The sequence below is a fragment of the Aspergillus pseudotamarii genome (assembly GCF_009193445.1).
Source record: "Aspergillus pseudotamarii strain CBS 117625 unplaced genomic scaffold BDV38scaffold_13, whole genome shotgun sequence".
NCBI lineage: Eukaryota > Fungi > Ascomycota > Eurotiomycetes > Eurotiales > Aspergillaceae > Aspergillus > Aspergillus pseudotamarii.
The window spans coordinates 319,328-338,246 of record NW_022475027.1 but is presented as its reverse complement, the minus strand read 5'-3'; the positions used below and the strand labels follow the sequence as shown (position 1 = coordinate 338,246).

Sequence of the window (18,919 nt, the reverse complement as noted above, 5' to 3'; positions counted from 1 at the left end):
GATGAAGAACTCCCCCACTAGCAGGGCCGGGACCGAAGCCCCCAAGGCTACTAAATAAACTAACGGCGAGGCAGACACAACATCGTGGGAAACCATTCTTTATGCGTGATGTATTGATTAACAGAGACACTGGTGATGCGACGTTCGGTAATTTGGGAAACGGACGACAGTTGAGAGGTCCAATGAGTATCCTGCTAACGCTTAGAGAATCCTGTTTGCCAGCCCCTTGCAATATGAGCAAATAATATGTTGACTATAGCTTGTTCTAACAGCCGAAGCCACTACTAATAATGGTCCTAGGGTGGTGTTGGGTAGGGCAATCTTATATAACTCCCATTCGCGGACTGTTGTGAGATGATTGTCGATTACTCACGAAGACGCGTACCTAGCTCAGGGTCTCTTAAAGCGCCGTGGGCAAAGGCATCGTTGATTCTAAAGCAGCTCGATTGTTCTCAGTGGCAAATATTCGAGCTGCTAAAGAAACGTTGCGGGGATAGGCCGTACGACTAAACTCAAACTTGGCTTTCTACCCCAAATCTCTCCTCTTATCGACTCTGATCTCCCCTCACGGATACGGGCCGAATCCGCTGAGCTATCAGACGCCTCTTGAAATCCAACATTTGTCATGAGGGGCTTTTCTTTAGGGTGTGAAATATAAACCTATTACCCAATACAACTGGAACGTACTCCCCATATTGCTGGATGCCTTAATCCTTCAACGGATAATCACCTAGAAATGAGCCAAGACGATACTCTCAGTCAGATGGATGCCGAAAAGAAATCAGAAGAGATAATAACTAGAAAGCCAAGCGTCGCAGAAGGTACTGTAACATCTCACCAGGGAGCCAACCCTCCGGACTTCAACCAGCTCGCTATCAACAATGCAATTGAAGCAATCGGAATGGGCCGCTATCAATGGCAGCTGATGGTTTCTTGTGGATTTGGGTTCATTGCAGACCAGGCAAGCTTTTTCCATAATAGCGCTATTCACATCCTAATAGATTCGCAGATGCTGCTGGTCTCCATCAGTCTGGTTATGCCTCAAGCCTCGAAGGAATTCGGCCCTCGATACGGAACACTTCTTTCCGCCACACAATATGCAGGTTTAGGAGCCGGTGCTGTTGTCTTTGGGCTTATTGCTGATTTTACTGGCCGTCGTCTGGCGTGGCAGACATCTATCTTTGGCGTGTCTATCTTTACTGCCATCTGTGCCGCCTCACCCAACTGGGCTGCGTTGAATATTTTTGTCGTACTCGCTGCGTTTTTTGGCGGTGGGAATTGTAAGCACTCCGTTTCTGACCGAGTATGCTCATACTGATATGGAGATATAGTGGCAATTGACCTCACAGTACTTGCAGAGTCTCTACCTCGAAAGTGGGCGTTCCTTCTCACCTCGCTTGCATGCCTCTGGGGCCTTGGAAATGCTATCACTGGACTTATAGGTATTCATATTGGTTTCCCCCTTCTGAATGAGTTTTGTTAACTCATCATGGACAGCCTGGCCGCTTGTAGTGAACTTCTGTTGCCCAGCTGGCGCCACTCCGGAAACGTGCACCAAAGCCAATAATATGGGATGGCGATACTTGTACATCATTCTCGGTGGATTATGTCTCGTCATGTCAGTTCTGCGTACTTTCGCGCTGGGGATGAGCGAGTCACCCAAGTGGCTTGTATCACGGGGTGAACTGAACGAAGCAGTGGCGTCCATCAACACAATTAGCAAAGTCAACAAATCAACATACGTAATGATGGTTGATCAGTTACGTCCTCATGAGCAGGACGATTCTCAGAGTGCCATCAAGAAAGCTGCCTCTATGGTTGGCGCATTATTCCATGGCTCAAAACAAATTCGCTCCATGATATGCTTGATTCTCCTTTGGCTACTTATTGGCATTGCGTACAACACCCTTCCTTTTCCTGATGGTGAACCTTAACAGTAAATACTAATATGTTTAGATATCCCGTCTATACGGTGTTCCTCCCATACTACCTTGAAGCGCACGGAGCGACATTAGGCGATGGAAGCACGTATCAGACCTACCGCGACTGGTCCATCTCCTCGGTAGTCGGAATCTGGGGACCAATCCTAAGTGCCTTCCTTGTGCAGGTGCCTTTCCTCGGACGTCGACGCTCAATGACGCTGACGGCCTGCGCCTGTGCCGCCTTCGCGGGCGCCTTCACAACCGTCAAGAACGAGTCACAGAACCTGGCCTTTTCCTGCATGATTAACTTTTGGCTCAATGCTCTATATGGCATCATCTACGGGTGAGTTTTACTTAGCCTTACAGAACATGCCATCTGATATTAACATGGAGGAATAGGTATACGCCAGAAATCATGCCAGATGCATATAGGGGCATTGGCTGTGGCCTGACCCTCGCCTGTGGGCGGATTGCTTCTCTTTCGGCTCCATTCATCGCGACCTTCGGGGATGTCACGACGTCTGTGCCTATTTGGGTCTGTTGTGCGTTCTTTGTGGTTATTGGGTTTGTGTCACTGGCTTTGCCGTTCGAACCAGGAGATTCTTGATTGTTTAGCTGTATTTGTTATATATGAAGGAGAGCATGTGGCATGTGGCATGTTTGATGACTTTATCGTGTGCTGAGGTACCTGAATCTGAGTATCGGAGTCCGTATACATGTATCTATTGCTTCTAGGTTACAATTCCACTAAGTTTCAGTCAAATGCAACTAGAGAACACATTATGACACAGAGAAGTGACGTATGATCGTATCCTTTCAAATCTCTCATAGTGTACCTAGCCTGACGGTCGCTGTCACGATCTTACCAACACATAGCCTGGTCCTTGCAGTATCCTCTATAGAATCTCAGCTCCTGATACACATGCATAGGTCCTAAAAAAAGTGCAAGTCATACGTAAAGTCACAGTGAAATCGTCATCCACCGAACTCTACCCAGCCAAGCCCAAAGCCAAGCCCAAAACTTAGCCCTAACCAACCCCTCTCCACCCGGGAGCGGTCCGGATCCGACACCACCCCCTCATCAACACCAAGATAACAATGATACAAGATACAAGATGACAAAGGCATAAGAAGTCGAACACAATATATTAGTCCCTGGAAACCTTTATGATTAAACCGTATGAGCCAGACCCGATAACCCAGCACTCAACAATCTATCATCAAAACCAGAACCTGACCCTGTATCTGTTACCACCACCTACCAACCAATACCAAAAAATGAACCGCCTCTTCCCCTTCACCAAATCCACTAGCACCCCCGCCAAGGAGAAAATCCAAACAAAAGCCCTCCCATCCTCCTGGTACCGCTCGGAGGCGCTATACGCCCTCGAGCGCCGCGCAATCTTCTCCAAGAAATGGATGGTAGTAACCCACCGCACCAGATTCACAAAGACAGGTGATTACGTGCAATTCAACGCAGCCGGGTACAGTTATTTCATTATCAAAGATCGCACGGGCACAATTAGGGCTTTTCATAATGTATGTCGACATCGTGCGTATCCTGTTATTCAGACGGAAGGCGATTCCGGGACTGCTAGTATCATTTCTTGTAAATATCATGGTAAGTCCCCAATTATCTATTTGAGTGATTTGGTTAAGGAAGCGAACCGCTAAGAATGCATTATATAGGATGGTCCTACGGTCTGGATGGTAAGCTTGCCAAAGCACCCCGGTACCAGGACGTGGAAGGGTTCGAGAAAGAGAAAATGGGGCTCTACCCCATTCACGTCCATATTGATCATCTTGGTTTCGTGTGGGTGAACCTCGAGGCTGGATCCCGGCCGAGCGTATCCTGGGAAGAGGATTTCGAGGGCGTGGACCAGCAGCCTCGCTTGCAGGGGTTTGATTTATCGCAGTATCATTTCGATCATACGTGGAGTATGATGGGGGATTATAATTGGAAGACATTGGCGGATAATTATAATGAAGTATACCCCCCCCCCCCCCCCTTCCGTGTCTATCTCCAAATTATCCAGAGGTAAGGAAGAGAAAACGAGGAGACTGACCATGACATCGGATATGAATAGTGCTATCACTGCCCAACGGGCCATCCCGGCGTGAATGCCATCTCGGATCTGACCAAATACTACGTCGAGACTAAAGCGGGACATATCCAGCATTTCAACGCCGATAAGCAAGATACGCCTGGACTGGGGATCTTTAGTACTTTTTATTTCCCGAATGCGTCCATTACGGTTTCGTATGTTGTGATTTCTTTACTTTATTCCTTGGTGTTTGTTTGGTAGGGGGGTTTACTGAGAAGATCCTAGACCGTCGTTTTGGTACATGATGCGCTGTGTTCCTGTTTCGGCTACGCAGACTCGGATGGAGTATGATGTCTACAGACATAACGACGCCTCGAATGAGGACTTTACATATATCAATGAGTTTTTCAAGCAGGTCCTGCGAGAGGATAAAGATCTGTGTAATGCGGCGCAGAAGAATTTGAATGCGGGCGTGTTTGTGAACGGGGAATTGCATCCTCGGGCTGAGAAGGTTTGGGTTGAACACAATGTTTGAAACGGTTGTTGATGCTAATGGGGTAACTAGGGGCCGTTGTATTTCCAGAGAATGGTTCGAGAACTGGTATTTGATCATAGGAAGAGAGAAGAGGAAGCTGGGAGGGATATCTGGCCGGCTGTGCCGCAGTACGATTCTTCTGATAAGTTGCAGGAGGAGATTAGATTCTGTGAGGGATTGGAATGTTCAGGGGATAGTTCTTTGGAATGGTGAGTTGTAGTCGAGTGGAGAGCGCGTTGGAGTTATGGGATTTATGTGCAGTTGAAATCGACCTGTCCAGATTGACGCTTGGAGTACGTGTACGTATACGAATAATGGGTTTGAATATTTTTGAGATATACGAGGCTCCTTGTAAGGGTAGATTTTTTTTGGTTACTTCTACGTTCGGAGGTGGGCAATTGGAGAACCTCTTAGACTTTCATCGCGATAACGGCAGTTGCTGTCTCATTCCTCCATGAAGAGAAGGAGAAAGATGAGAACCGCTCAAGTCCCGACTTGTCACTGGAGAGATGGCGATGAATCGGAAGAGGTGAGAAAAAAATGGAAGGAGGGGAAACAGAAGGGGGGTGGTTTTTATACTCTGGGGGCATGAGCTGGAGCCTGAGTGCCTCACGCTATTTTACCGAGCCTAATTTTTGGGGCACTCTTTTCAATAGTTATCTTGACATGGCTCAGAACACACGGAACGCTTTGCTAGCTAAACAATTTCTCACCACCGAGGACTCTTTCCAAATCCACCAAAATCTCCCTCTTCGTCTCCTCATCTGCCCAACTCATCACAACCGCATTTCGAACGAGCTTGCCCATCTCTGGCTCCGTAAAACCACAATACTTGTATACCTTCATCATATTCCCATCAATCCAAACATCATGCATATAAGTCGGATCATCGCTATTGATACAAAACTGGACACCCTCATCCCACAACTTCCTAATCTTAGGGAAAAGCACCTCCGTAGCCTGTCTGCGATGATACGCATGCGGACAAAGAGTGAGACCGATGTTCTTCTCTTTCAACGCAGCCATCAACTCTGGAGAATCGATAGCGTTAAGGCCATGATCAATGCGATCCGTTCCAGCACCCGCACCGACATCAAAAACACCCTCGCGCATATGCTCTACCACATCCTTCTGGTCAACATCACAGTGCATGGTCACATGTAAACCAGCTTCCTTGGCCAACAAAAATCCCTCCTCAAAAAGTCCTGGAGGCCGATCATACTCATTACTCGCCAGCCCGACCGCATGAAATAACCCCTTCCCCTTTCCATCCTTCGTTCGAGCCCAAGGCAACGCAGAGCGCAGAGCCTCCAGTCCTTCCTCGACCGGATGGTCACGCAAGAAGCAGAAGATCCAGTTGCTTTTCACTCCGAGTTCCTTTGCTCCATCGTATTGGGCGCGGAGAAACCCATTTAAGACGGCCTCAACGGGAATGCCTCGTTTAGTATGAGCCTGGGTATCGAAGAACGGCTCCACATAGCGCACGTTCATGTCTTTTGCCTTTTTGAAATATGTCATGCCTAGCTCGTAGAAATCATCTTCTGTGCAGAGGACTTGGCAGCCCTCGTAATAGGTTTCTAGGAACGTGGGAGCGCCGTTGTCGCCGTTGAGCTCGCGACGGTGATTATATGTTATCCTGTAGGAGCCGAGAAGCGCTTCATAGGTGGGGTATCGCAAAGGGATGTTGTTTTTGTGAGCGAGCTTCCATCGGAGGAATGGTGTTAGGGTGCCTTCAATGTGGACGTGGAGTTCGACTTTGGGGAGGGAGGTGATGAAGGGGGTTATTTGCAGGCCATTCATGCTTTGTATCTAACTTTGATGGGGGGTGCAGTGGTATGTTTAGGGCTTAAGTTCTCTCGGTCATATTCCGAGTATGTTATAAGGTAAGTCGTATCTCAGCTCTTGAAGTCATTGGGCAACCTGTGTTTCTTTAATACCCATTTCGAGTTATTCATTCGGCGGCATTATCCGACAGTCAGCCGTTCTTCTGATAAGAATGGTGTGAAGGATCGGAGGCTGTAGCAAATAACATTCAAGTCTTAGATTCCCCGCATGTTGCATATCTCTGCGGAGATCTTCCGATGAGTGCAAATTAGTGTTAATTGTTAGGCGTAGGACTACTGGTTGATAGCCCTAATTAGGCTGGTTAGCTGGGATCCAGCTACCAAGTAGTTTTCTAAATTTGCTTTTTATTCTAGACTAAGATAGCTTGAAAAGTAGTAATAAATTTAAACTCTTAATAATAGTTCTAATTATAGTATAATATGCTGGAAACATAATAAGTCTAAAATGACAACTTACTAAGGTTGAGCACTTTCATATTATCTGAGAATATCAACTAGAATATCAAGTGCTAAACTCCAGAAAGTGGCTGTGGAGGTCGTATAAGAACAAGATAATATAGTACAAGCGAGAAAGAATCAGCGACGGGATACACAACAGAGAATTCCCGCTCGCCCGAGGAAGTACAATGACCCAATAAACCGAAATAGTGACAAGCCCGCCGTAATCCACAAGATAACTTCAAAGAACCAGGTCGTCCTAGTCGTTGACGTATTCGTCAAACATATCTTATCCACACCCGTGGCGGTAATTATCAACGACAGGAGCAAGTTGCTAAAGACCCAAAGACACACCAATCCAGTTCGGAAATTCTTATATGAGTCGTCTAAGGTTTTCCCTCCGTCCTCTTCGGGTTCAACGTGTGGTGCTAAGGCGCGTTTCACGGTAGCCTCGAACTGGCTGTCAATATCGGCTTGCGGTTTATCAAGCTCTTCAATAAAATTCTTCTTCTCGTTGTCCTTCTGAGTCGTTGCAGACGGTAAGGCATCTACTTTGTCAGATCCCTTTGTGCCCCAGGAGACATCGTGCCAATTGCAAAACGCGTAGACCATGAGCACATTAATGCTTGTCGTCATGCCGAGGAAATACGCCCATGAACTGGTGAGGATATGCCAAGGATCAAGGTAGAGGATACTTGCAATAATATAAATCCCGTATGTGGATACTAGCGCAATAAGCACGATCCCACCGCCCGAGGAACTGAAGAAGGACTTTATGAAGGCAGAAACACCCTCGTCGAAGGTGAAGTCTAGCATACCGCCGGTAAAGACATTAACGACTAGGTAGAACGAGAGGATGAGAACATAGAGCTGCACGAGAGAGAAATAAAGGAAGGACACCGTGTAGAGGGTGACAACACTATTACTCTGTAAGCTGCTGATAATCATATTATAAGAAGGAGAACTAACCCTTTTGGTCGGTTACCTAGGGCTAGCATGAACTGTAGCATCAGTACCCAGAGGTACCCGTATTTAAGAAAGGTGTTGACTATCGGGGAAGCATCATTACCCCAGGGCCAGCCTTTTTCCTTGTTGTGGCTGCTCGGGGTACCGACTAGATCCATGATCACCGAGCTTGTTAGCCAGTATGACGCTGTCTGAAACGTTAGGATCCGGTCCTATCTAATAAGCAAACTGCGGGTGTTGAGACGCACCGAGAGAAAACCAGGTCATGATAAGCTGGCAGATATTGTAAAGGATCTGAATATGCAAGAAAAATAATCGAATGAGACTATGGCCACTGCGATAGATACGCCCAAAATGCATAATCGCGTATAGGCTTGCCGCAAACGATCCATTTAGCCAGCGTCGTCGCTGACTGACGAACTCAGCAGCTCCCTCAGGGACATCAGTCTCGCCCTTCGCTGCCTTCACATAGCTTAGATGCCATTTAAATCCGGCCTTGGCTACTAGTTCAAAGCACAAGATGCGGTCCTCGGCTAAAAACATATTCTTTTTGAAGATATTCATACCTTCAATTCCCTTCTTACCAAGGCGTTTCGATAATGTATGATCACCATGAAAATATTGCTCTAATGGACGGCCCATAATAGCGCGATATCGGTAGGCAGAGAAAGCACCAGGCAGAACGCTGACATAGCCAAAAGCACTTTCTAATGGCTTGTCCAGGATATTGGAGATTTTATATTCAAAATTCTGGGCCGCAACAAGGGGGTTTATAACTTTGCTCCAGCGTGGGCCAAGCATTGCATGGATCTCACCACACGCTCCACCGAGTGTTTTGTCATTATAGAATGCCTCCCACAGCGATAGGAGAGACTTTGGGCCAGGTTTTGTGCCTGCGTCTAGAAGAACAATAACTTCAGGATTTAGTATGCGGCTGAAGGCGTTGAGAAGCCAGCGATGCGAGTTAATCTTTTTACTGTTCTTCTGTTTTAGACAGAATATAAACTGAACCGGCGGGAGGTTGCTTGATGATTCGTTATCGTGAGGTCGAACTAATTGCTGAGTAGCAGTGACTGACAATTGGGTCGTGTATTCGAACTACTGTTGTCAGTGTCTGGATGTAACAAATTGACCAGTCCTGATCAGCGGAGTTATCACCAACTCACCACATGTGCGACGGTCTCTCGGCCATCTACATCTTTCTTCATAATACCGTCCTGATAGACCCCAATTGTGGCCAACACATCCAGGGTATTCTTATCGCAAGGGTCAATGCCATCGAAGATCAAACTGACAACAATCTTCTGCCACGCTGGGCCTCCCTTATTCCAAAACTCAGATCTTTTTAACTTAACAATATCCCGAATATTCTGCATTACTCCATGTAGAGTACGTGCAGTCAGAACCTTATCTTCGTTATAATAAGTAACAGCAATCAGTAACTCCGTATGCCGATTATACATAGCAGGCCGAAGATTGTATCCGTTGCGCAGGGTAAACTCGTCGGGGTCACACGTCGCCGCCGTATCTAATTAAGATCATCAATCAGCTGAACCACTCTTTCAATTTCTAGGGTAAACCCACATCGCAAGTGGGTGAATTCCTCCGAAAAACCCTCTTCAGCATCACGATACTCCGGCTGAATAGCGTTCTGAATCGCGCTCGGAACCGGATAGTCGACACTCAGCACAGCTCCCTTCACCAGGTTGATCTTCCTCGTTCCGTACCGCTCCAGCCCTGCGCGGGTCTTCTTCACACTCGACTGAGCCGGTTCATATTCTGGGGCGCCAAAGATCGACGGACCGGGATCATGCAGCGTATAGCGCTTCTGCGAATCCGATTCAGCTACCGAGTCGGCGAACGGCGAGCTGTAATGGCTGGAGGTGTTCCGCTGCAGAAGCGATACCTCTTGCTCGTTCTGTTCTGCCGGGTAGAAGGAGTGTTGCTGGTTTTGTTAGAATATGACGAAGATATTTCCAACGATACTCACCTCCTGGTATGGGTAGGGGGGACAGTGGCTGCTCTCGCTGTCGGATGATGTGTTGGCTTGAATACTGGGGCGTCTGCTGCCCATCTTTATGCTTGGGGAGGAAGCGCTGCAGTGGACCAAATCCCGTTTAAAAAGGTGAAGATAATCTTAGCTATCAAGAAAGGAAGGTAAAAATAGACTAGACCCGTCGGGGGATGAAGGTAGAAAGCCACGATGGGCAACGGTTTCTTAAATCAATTATTCAGGCTGTGATTCTACTCGGTATTTAGAGTGTGGACCTGCTAAATACACAAGGTCTAAAAATAACGTCGTCTACGATAACTGCGGTCTCTAGAAGCCCGGCAGGTCAGTGTTAGAGCAACAGCCGCGGAACTAGCGCCTCCAGGCAACAGCCTCTGAAGCAGTTGGAAATAATTATAGCGAGAGTTCAGAATTTTCATTTACCATGAATCTAGGGAACAGCATCGTAGAAATTCTCATCCATTCAACTGGGGACATGTCACTTACATAACTGGTAGCTGGCACCTATTTTGGTAACTATAGAAGTAAGGCAAGGTATATTTGAAAATGGTACATGGAACATGAATAACACATCCCGTTATCAATATAGCCTTCGGATGCTAAAGTTCTTTCTATACGATGATTTAGCCATTTTACTGCATAAGGACTCGGACTATGGTCGGCGTATAGACTTCATCGAAAATGCTATGTGCTAGTTAATTTAGGGCTAATTCAATATACCGTACATGTAGCTTCTAGCACCAATAGCTCTGTCCATATCTGGCCTGAAACTTGATCAAAGAATCGCATCATCACCTTTTCTAGATTTTTCATTTTCGTAAAGTCAAGATAACCCAATAGAAATAAGGTGTTAAAAACCTAGATCGCACTACTACGTACCACAAAGACGCGTCGACGTCCCCTCATTGTGGGGAGATCCACAGTGGGGATTTTATCCGCCACAGCGCCACAGCACTTCCACCAAAAATAAAGAAGCACTTTGGGGATTCTGGCTGCCCGGGATGAGTCCGTGGTTGCCGTTTCTGAGACACTAATATTAGCTCGGCCTAAAGTCGCTTATCGGCAAGCCGGACAAACTCGGACTTAAGATGCTGAGGTGGGTTTTATCGAAGGCAGACACTGGGCCTATACCGGGCCATTGCTTACCCATAGCCGACAGTGATAGGTATGTTGCTGCGAATGGTGAAGCAGAAATATGACAATAGACTATACATTGAACTATCGCGTCGGTAAATCAACGATACATAGCACCTATCCTCAGTCCACGAATTGGAAGTGAATATTACTGCAGTTCTATTCGCTCACATTGAATGACGAAGTTGAACCGCAACAGAGACTATACCCGGCATCTAAACGAGGTGGGGAGAGACTACGAATCATGCCATAGCAGTCACTCTGTCTCATACTTGCATAATATACGGTCTATCTGGACTGGATTTACTCCCTGTACTTCCGTGCCTTTTGTGAACCCTGCGCTCTATTCATAGTTTTCGGTTTTAGGCATGATTCATGAATTATCACTCGGGTCCGAGCATATAAATAGCAGATCAAGACCATGTCCTGAGCCTCAATGAACATCACCAGAAGACGACTTCTCCCCAGCGTACCATCGCTCATCGTTCAAGTAACTAAACACAATACTACATCTTACCAAGTACAGCGCAATAATTCTCTTCAAAATGTCCCCCACCACCGCCACTGCTGCGGCGGCGGCGGCAGCAGCAGCATCATCATCATCATGCCACGCCAAGCTCTACAAAATCCCAACCCGAGATGCTGCATGCGCCATGCCCATGAACAGTACCTACCACGCCCTAATGACGGACTGCTGCGGCTCCGCCAGCGTTATCTCCTACTCGGACTGCGACTACTACTGCCTCGCGCAGAATCAAACCATTGGCGACCTCGCACAGTGTCTGATTAAGGGCTCTGCGGCGGGACAGGTGTGGTGTAATACAAATGCGAATGCAACGGCGACGGGAACTGCGAGTGCGTCTGCCAGCGCAATGGAAGATGGAAAGCTTGACCTGAATGGATCGAATGGGGTGGGGACTGTACGTTTGGATATCATGGATATATTATTGCTGGTGCTTGTGGCGTTTGGTGGAATTGCGCAGCCTTTTGTTTGAGGGTTATTTGGCTGAGCCTTCGATCATGAAATAATCTAGACAGACTGTCAGAAAAGCGATCAACGTGGATAAAAGGTTATAGCTCATGTATATCCGATGGACAGGAGCATACGGCGTTCTTTCCTCTTGTTGTCTCTTCAAATGTTTGATGCTCATGAATGCCGGGTTGCCAGTTGAGAACCATACTGCCTACACTTGTTATAGGGGAGTGGGCTGGTTATGTTTTTATTGTCATGTATCATACATGTTCTTTCGGTCTGCTTTATTAACTGAGCTGTAGATATATAAGCATCTAGTCTATCATGGGTTTGAGGATCGGTTTGGAAAATCACTTCATTCCAGCCGCTGGTCCCTGGAGGGTGCGAATATGTAGATAATGACTTGGGTTCGCGTTTATCTACCTCTCAAATAGCCGAGGGGCATTTTAGACAGTCTCTATTACCTCTAAGTTAAAACTAAGCCGATCCCTAGAGGTTAGTTTGCAAGAGGAGACTGGAAAAGCTACATATTCCAAGACAAGTGCGGTTTTCCAGAATGCGGTAAAGTATACGATTACGAAGGCAGGCTTGACTTCATGTTTAATCAACTTTAAATCCTTGCATTATAATAAGGAGCGACTATATACTGGAGCATGTGCCGCCCTGTGACACATAAACCTATGCCGCAGAGCTCTGAGGAAGGCCGCCATCAACCGCCCTGGGGTCTCCATCCGAAGTGCCTTCCACTTCCACTGCTCCTTCGGCCGTGTAAACATTGGTGTAGTATGGATAGTGCACGGCCGAGAGGTTGACAGCCACGGTGATCCAGGCAAAGACTCCATCTTCGATGTTGTCTCCAAGGAATGCGTAGTTGAGCATGGGGTCAGAGTTACTGTTCTCCGTCTCCTGGCTGACGACCCGATCCACCGAGTTAAGTGTGATGGGAATGTTGTTGGTACTGTACGGATAGGTTGATTCGACTTGGTCGATGAGGTCCTGGTCCCAGAATATTTGAGCGACATGTCCTACTGTCCCACCGGCAATGGTGTTGTTTGGCAGACGTTTCGCACCAAAATGGGCAATGTTATGGTAATGCGTAGTGCGTCCATCATAGTGGCCCGGGAAGAGAGTATCGAAGGTGACAACACCGTCTATGTCAGTTTCCTGAATGCCACGAAGAAATGTGCGGTTCCGATTGCTCAGGTCATTGGAGTTGCCATTACCGTCTGCAACTAGGCCAGAGTAAACTCCAGTGGCATTGCAGCCCCAGAGTTCAGCATAGAGGCGCGGGATAGGCTTGCACGTTTCGACGTCAATATACTGCTGTTCGAGAATAACCGGGACTCCGGGCTGCCCTTCGCGAATCTCAGACCGAACTCGCTCGCCCGGGATCCAGTATGGACCGGTTTCGCCCTCGGCAGTTGGGCCGAGAATGCAAGCCTTTTGAGTTGTGTCCTTGAAGATTTCAGTAGGAGGCATCGACGGCGACACGGGATGGGTTGCCTGATGTGATTTGTTCAGCACGGCATCGGTGTCGCGGGTGATCAACTGTCGGCGGTGCAACTGGACTGTTGCCATACGGCGCGCTTCAGAACGAGCTTGAAGACCACTGGCTTCTAGCTGGCGGGCACAATTCGCCAGTCCATGCCCGACGTCTCTCTTGTATGCCCTCACAGGTGCTGAGTCGCGCTCCTCGTGATGCCCGGGGTGAGCAAGGGCTAGGATGGCGCTTCCAAAGACAGTGAGATGAATTGCGTTCTTGAGCTGCATGGTAGAAAGATAGAGAATGGTAAAATTCAACTAAGAAAAGCGATTGCCTCTGGCTTTCCAGCGTTGTTGGTCTTCATTGAAGGAAATAACAGGAGTCTTTATATCTTCCCCTCAACGCCTAGACAGGTCCAACCCCTAACTCACAAGCATTGGATAAGTGTTTAGGCACTCTCGTTACCGATGGGCTTTCTCATCTTGTCACTGTAGATCATTACTCTAGGGTTCTCTGTGGCCATCATCTGGGAAAGGAAAATGCCGGGTGTGCATGCAAATACATCTGGCATCACAGGTACTTAGAGCCTTGGCCAGAAATGAATAGTAGCATACTGAGTAGTCGGACGAAGATACCAAGTCGAGAAAGGATGTACCTTCCACAGACTCTCCACAGCTCACTATAGAAGACTGCATGTCTACTCTCAAACTTAGCAAATCGGGAGCCAAAGATTGCCCACGAAAGTGGATTTGCGCTGATCGAGACGCTTGGCGCCAAGGGGCGACGGTGGGAGGAATTTGCAGGAGCCCGGAAGACGGCAAATGAAATGATGAAGATAGTAATCAGAACATGCTCGGTCAAGATATGAGATCTTGGCGTATTTCATTCAGCCTTCTAAAGCTTGTTAATTCGCACTGTCTCGGCTGTAGCTGAGATTTCGGTCTCCGAAGAAGATCAGATCTCCGGGACTGAAGCGCGAGTCGTCTCTAGCTAGCAGTTTTCACTTGTCGGTTCAGAGACAGTCGTCCTCGCCACCGTTACCACGGCCAAGGTCGAACCAGCAGGGGTAGGATATTAGAGAGTATCCTCCTTCTTGTCAAATGTGTTGGAGGTCGTAGTAAGAATTGGGTGACTAATATTATAAACTTATCTTATTCACACTTTCAGTATGGAACGTCATGCATTTCTCTCCCTGTATTCATTATGTGCTTTGAAATGACTATGGATTTAATCTTACAATCAACCCACCATTCCGAGACGATAGGATGGAAGGCTTACTTTTGGACCAGAACGGCCCAGCATGCTTTCACTCCCTGGTGTTCGACAAGCGGATGCGAACTGGCCGTGGTTGTCGAGATGCTTGAACGGACCGCGACGGGCCGTCGCACTCCGTGCCATATACTAGTAAGTTGAATGATATGACATTAACGGGGAATACAACTCCGCGAACAATAGCGGAACTCCAAACCCTTGATTCTTCCCAATCTACACCATTGAAGGATGTAAAACACATCCCATCCTGCGGCGGGGTTTAGCTGTACATGGACAGATATCATACTAACAGTTTCTATCAAAAAGGAGTCTGAAAGCACTGATCTAGAATTAAGATCCTTATATCATTTACAGCCATCACGCGACCATGCCACCGGCCACTGTGACGGAAGACCCCCTTCACCACTCGCAGGCCAACTGGAAACCCGAGGGGCCAGGAACACTCCCATCTATCCCGCCGGATTCAACCTCATCGTGGCGGCAAGACGTGCACTTTCTAGGCGACAAAGATGGCAAAGTTGAGCTTCGCAGCCCTCCAACGTTCGGTAATATCAGCGACACCCGCACACACCTGAAGCAGCACCTGGTCGCCGCATTCAGGGTTTTCGCCAGACAGGGCTTCGACGAGGGTGTCGCAGGTCACATCTCCCTACGCGACCCGGGCAACCCATCCCGATTCTGGATCAATCCGCTCTCAATACACTTCTCCCAGATCCGCGTCAGCGATCTTGTTCTCGTCGGTGAGACTGGCGAGGTCCTCCCGGATGGCGCCCAGAATCCCATCAATGGACCGGCATTCGCCATCCACCGCGCCATCCACCACGCCCGACCGGACCTCAATGCCGCGTGCCACGCGCACAGCGTCTACGGGAAGGCCTTCAGCTGCTTCGGTCGGCCGATCGAGATGCTCTACCAAGACGCGCTGCGCTTCTATAACGACCTCGCGGTGTATCCACGCTACGGCGGTACCGTGCTCACGGCCGAGGAGGGCGACCGGATCGCGGCAGCTCTGGGGCCGACCTGCCGTAGTGTGATTCTACAGAACCATGGCATGATTACCTGTGGGCGGACGGTTGACGAGGCGGCGTACTTGTTTATTACGTTGGATCGGTGCTGCCACGCGCAGCTGCTTGCGAATGCAGCTGTGTGTCCTGGATTTGAGAAACGGTATATTCCCGACGAGCAGGCGGAGTTTGGCCATAGGAGGAGTGGTAACGCAAATAAGATGTGGTTAGCCTTTCAGCCGTATTATGACCAGGTGGTGAAGGAGGAGCCGGATTTGTTGCTGTAATACAAGCTCCTTCTGCTAGCCCATCATATATGTAAGAAGGCGTATAGGTACAGGTTTACGAGTTCCATCTTCATTGATGTATTAGAAATTTGTATTATTCATATCAAATGCCGCCAGGGGCATGTTCTCGTCCATAAACCCGAACAACAAGTCCTGTCCGGGAATGAAAATATCCGGGAAGGGTTGCATCGGTCCAAGATCATCATCCGTCGGGGAGTCGTCGGGAAGCTGACAACCACTGTCGGGGTTTCGGTGAGACATCGATGCCTGGATCTCTGACGGGGCTAACGTAAAGAGCATCGCGTCAGTGGGGATTTATCTACAGCTATAAATAATATAGGCACTCACGTGGTGATTCCGGCACGCCCTTGGCGGCCATTAGCTTGCGAATAATAAGCGCCGTATTGGCAGCCCCCGAGTTCGGGACTGCCAATACATCCAGGCACTTCAGGCTTGCGCTGAGTAGGAAGGACGATTCCGCGTGTGCATGGCTGTCGCTCCCGGCCGAGAGCGATGCAGTGTTGAGCACGTGGACTGTACACGCGACGTACACAGCATAGCTGAGCAAATAGCTGGACTTGCGCAACGGGTAGATGGACTGATAGCTGAGGGCAAGGCTAGTGATATGCCGTGCAGCTGTTGTGCACCGCTTCCAGGAGAAAGCAGGAGTGCCGATAGTGTCGACAGAATTGTGATGGCTGGTGGGCGCTGTGATAAACGGCCGGTGTAAGAGGACAATCAGCGAGTGGTAGGTTGTCAGAATAATAATGCGGTTTGGCGCAACTATGACTGGGGGCTCCAAGGGGTCCTTCGCCCAGGGTTCATAAGCCAGGTGAGCTGGCAGCCCGCGGTACCAGGCTGTGAGGGCATCATCAAGGGCCTCTATCTGATGGATTGTCTTTGAGGCGGTGGCCCCTACATAATAGATCTTGTCAATGATCTGGGTCATAATTTGGGAAAGCAGACAGAGCTGCTGGAAGGTAGTCACTGAATATGCCAACGGTGTTGTAGAAGATGCTGCATTGTTGGTAATTGTATCTACGCTCGGGTCATTGTAGGGCTCCCACGGCTCCAGCTCCTCGAACGTATCCATAAAGTCCTGCGACACATGGACATCCTGGAGTCTGATTGTAGGTGGCCGCCCAAGGTACAGGCTTTGCAGCTTCTCACAGACGAACGCGCCCCAGAAAACCCGCCGCCGGATCTCAATCTCCTCGACGTTATGCTTGTTAGGCTCTTGCAAATCAAAATACAGGCCGAGGTCGTAAACCATACGCATGGCGTAACCGGTATATAACCAACCCTGAGATGTCAGTCCTCTCGCAATCAACGTCGACCCGAGCATGACCATCGCGATAACAGTCGATATACTCGATTGGGTCATCAACCCCTCTCCTAGCAAGAGCTCGTGGCAACGGTCGAAGAATCGCCGTCCCGCTGTTTCCGGGTCTAACGGGTTACTGCGCACCTCGGGCCGTTCTGAAAATTTGGACGCACACGCAAAGACAGCGTATAGCAAGAGGTCAGAGCAGTATGCCCCCCCGTGTTCGAGTTCTCGCATAAAGGTAGGTCGATACGTGAGAAGGAAGGTGTGATGCTGTCTGCTCCAGTGAAGATCGAGGAGATGAAGCGCCAGGTCTGCTGGTATCCCCCTGATGAAGGTCAACCGACGCAGACGGTGCTCACGCTGCCTCTCCATTGCAGCGTTGGCAATCAGCTGGTACCGTAGCGACTCTGTAGATGTTGCGGGCTGCTGGGGACTGGTTATCGGGCGACTGACATGGACTACGGAGGTTGAGCTGAAGATGCCATCGCTGGTTGCGTGGCTTTCCGTTGTCAGAGACAGTGCTCTATCGGTTTCATGCTCAACACCGTCCTCGCCATGGTCGGTATCCGCGCCATTTGTCGCATCACCGCCATCCTCCCTCATTATTGTGGCATGACCGCCCGGCAGCTGATGTTCCATGTCATGCTCCGTGCGATAGGCAGGCCGCCCCTGCGGTGATCGCGCTGTTGATGCGTCGCTTCGGTCTAATAGTGATATGCAGCCGTTACGCACGATCACCGAGTCCAGCAGAGCACGCCTTTCGGCATCATCGGCGCTCTTCAACCGGTTCAGCGTATCTTCCAGCGCCGCCTTTTCGCTCTGCAGGGAATCGATAAGAGCAGCGGACGGGCGCTGCTTGGGTGGTCCATTGTGGTAGACACACAACCTCTTGCTCTTCTGGCACGTGGAGCAGGCTGGCTTGGAGCCGTCGCATCGGATCTTGCGTCCGCGGCAGAACTCACATGCACGACCCATGTTGCGGAGAAGTGTGCGTTCTTTCGGGGGATTAAATGGTACCTTGCGGTCAGGGAACGGCATTGTGGTCATGAAATACAGTCAACGAGGACGGTTACAAGCATACCTGGGGAATGTGGGGAGCTTAGGGCTGTTCTACCCCGCATTGTCTGCTAATGAACGCCCGCGTGCAGTATCGACTATCGAGGTTCCGGATTTACATTAAGCCACAACTCTCTAACATATACTAGTTAGTCTAAGCCATAATTTGATATTAATTTTGAATTAAAGATAGAGATTATAGCTAGATTAAAGATCTCATATCTTCCTCCTTGTAATAAAGTTATATAGAGGGGTACGGGGATTACAGCACCTAGAATTATTAGTGTTAGGGCCCCCGGTGGCTAAAGTTAGCGGTAGCAATCATAAAAAGAGAAACCGGTAAATATATCCAAAAGCAAACCCGTCAATAACCCAATATGGTAAACTAATATAAGTAATTAGTAGGTAATATAACGGACCTTTTTACTATGTAAATCAGTTTAATCAACTAGAATATAGTACTGTAGTACGAGTCTGTCACTCCGTCACCGTTAGACTAACTGTTTTGAAGTCAATACAGCAGAAGCCTTTATAGCTCATGTCAAAATATATATAGAATTTGCAAATCTAAATCCAGTATCAATACATGGTGATAACTATCTCTCCATCTCCTCTCGGTAAG

The 18,919-nt window shown here is 48.6% G+C and overlaps 8 protein-coding genes across 8 annotated transcripts; 4 read left to right on the top strand and 4 right to left on the bottom strand.

Moving 5' to 3' along the window:
- Positions 1-736: 736 nt before the first annotated feature.
- On the top strand, positions 737-2,529 carry BDV38DRAFT_290796 (major facilitator superfamily domain-containing protein; the record flags this gene model as incomplete). Its single annotated transcript, XM_032061569.1, has 5 exons — positions 737-961; positions 1,010-1,280; positions 1,498-1,897; positions 1,957-2,265; positions 2,322-2,529. 5 exons carry the CDS (start codon positions 737-739, stop codon positions 2,527-2,529), a joined length of 1,413 nt encoding a protein of 470 aa, XP_031916100.1.
- A 671-nt stretch (positions 2,530-3,200) lies between these two features.
- On the top strand, positions 3,201-4,715 carry BDV38DRAFT_280504 (aromatic ring-hydroxylating oxygenase subunit alpha; the record flags this gene model as incomplete). The annotated part of the gene is made up of 5 exons (XM_032059323.1): positions 3,201-3,543; positions 3,612-3,910; positions 4,010-4,182; positions 4,253-4,478; positions 4,533-4,715. 5 exons carry the CDS (start codon positions 3,201-3,203, stop codon positions 4,713-4,715), a joined length of 1,224 nt encoding a protein of 407 aa, XP_031916099.1.
- A 480-nt stretch (positions 4,716-5,195) lies between these two features.
- Positions 5,196-6,333, bottom strand: BDV38DRAFT_290791 (adenosine deaminase family protein; the record flags this gene model as incomplete). The annotated part of the gene is made up of 1 exon (XM_032061568.1): positions 5,196-6,333. The coding sequence occupies exon 1, from the start codon at positions 6,300-6,302 to the stop codon at positions 5,196-5,198; it is 1,107 nt and encodes a 368-aa protein (XP_031916098.1). The 5' UTR covers positions 6,303-6,333.
- Positions 6,334-6,922: 589 nt separating this feature from the next.
- On the bottom strand, positions 6,923-9,913 carry BDV38DRAFT_290789 (chitin synthase-domain-containing protein; the record flags this gene model as incomplete). The annotated part of the gene is made up of 6 exons (XM_032061567.1): positions 9,741-9,913; positions 9,335-9,695; positions 8,917-9,278; positions 7,999-8,848; positions 7,754-7,937; positions 6,923-7,718 (listed from the first exon to the last, which is right to left on the bottom strand). The coding sequence occupies exons 1-6, from the start codon at positions 9,822-9,824 to the stop codon at positions 6,923-6,925; spliced, it is 2,637 nt and encodes an 878-aa protein (XP_031916097.1). The 5' UTR covers positions 9,825-9,913.
- Positions 9,914-10,885: 972 nt separating this feature from the next.
- On the top strand, positions 10,886-12,205 carry BDV38DRAFT_240880 (uncharacterized protein). The gene has a single exon (XM_032053947.1). It carries the CDS (start codon positions 11,441-11,443, stop codon positions 11,888-11,890), a length of 450 nt encoding a protein of 149 aa, XP_031916096.1. The 5' UTR covers positions 10,886-11,440; the 3' UTR covers positions 11,891-12,205.
- A 207-nt stretch (positions 12,206-12,412) lies between these two features.
- On the bottom strand, positions 12,413-14,159 carry BDV38DRAFT_290787 (intradiol ring-cleavage dioxygenase). Its single transcript, XM_032061566.1, has one exon. The coding sequence runs from the start codon at positions 13,636-13,638 to the stop codon at positions 12,547-12,549; it is 1,092 nt and encodes a 363-aa protein (XP_031916095.1). The 5' UTR covers positions 13,639-14,159; the 3' UTR covers positions 12,413-12,546.
- A 579-nt stretch (positions 14,160-14,738) lies between these two features.
- Positions 14,739-15,968, top strand: BDV38DRAFT_240875 (class II aldolase/adducin N-terminal). The gene has a single exon (XM_032053946.1). The coding sequence runs from the start codon at positions 14,991-14,993 to the stop codon at positions 15,912-15,914; it is 924 nt and encodes a 307-aa protein (XP_031916094.1). The 5' UTR covers positions 14,739-14,990; the 3' UTR covers positions 15,915-15,968.
- Positions 15,969-15,995: 27 nt separating this feature from the next.
- BDV38DRAFT_280498 (Zn(II)2Cys6 transcription factor) lies at positions 15,996-18,279 on the bottom strand (the record flags this gene model as incomplete). The annotated part of the gene is made up of 2 exons (XM_032059322.1): positions 15,996-16,198; positions 16,263-18,279. 2 exons carry the CDS (start codon positions 18,277-18,279, stop codon positions 15,996-15,998), a joined length of 2,220 nt encoding a protein of 739 aa, XP_031916093.1.
- Between the last annotated feature and the right edge of the window lie 640 nt (positions 18,280-18,919).

Coding starts and splice junctions, on each gene's coding strand:
- BDV38DRAFT_290787 (XM_032061566.1), bottom strand. CDS start 13,638: ATGCAGCTCAAGAACGCAATTCATCTCACTGTCTTTGGAAGCGCCATC.
- BDV38DRAFT_240875 (XM_032053946.1), top strand. CDS start 14,991: ATGCCACCGGCCACTGTGACGGAAGACCCCCTTCACCACTCGCAGGCC.
- BDV38DRAFT_240880 (XM_032053947.1), top strand. CDS start 11,441: ATGTCCCCCACCACCGCCACTGCTGCGGCGGCGGCGGCAGCAGCAGCA.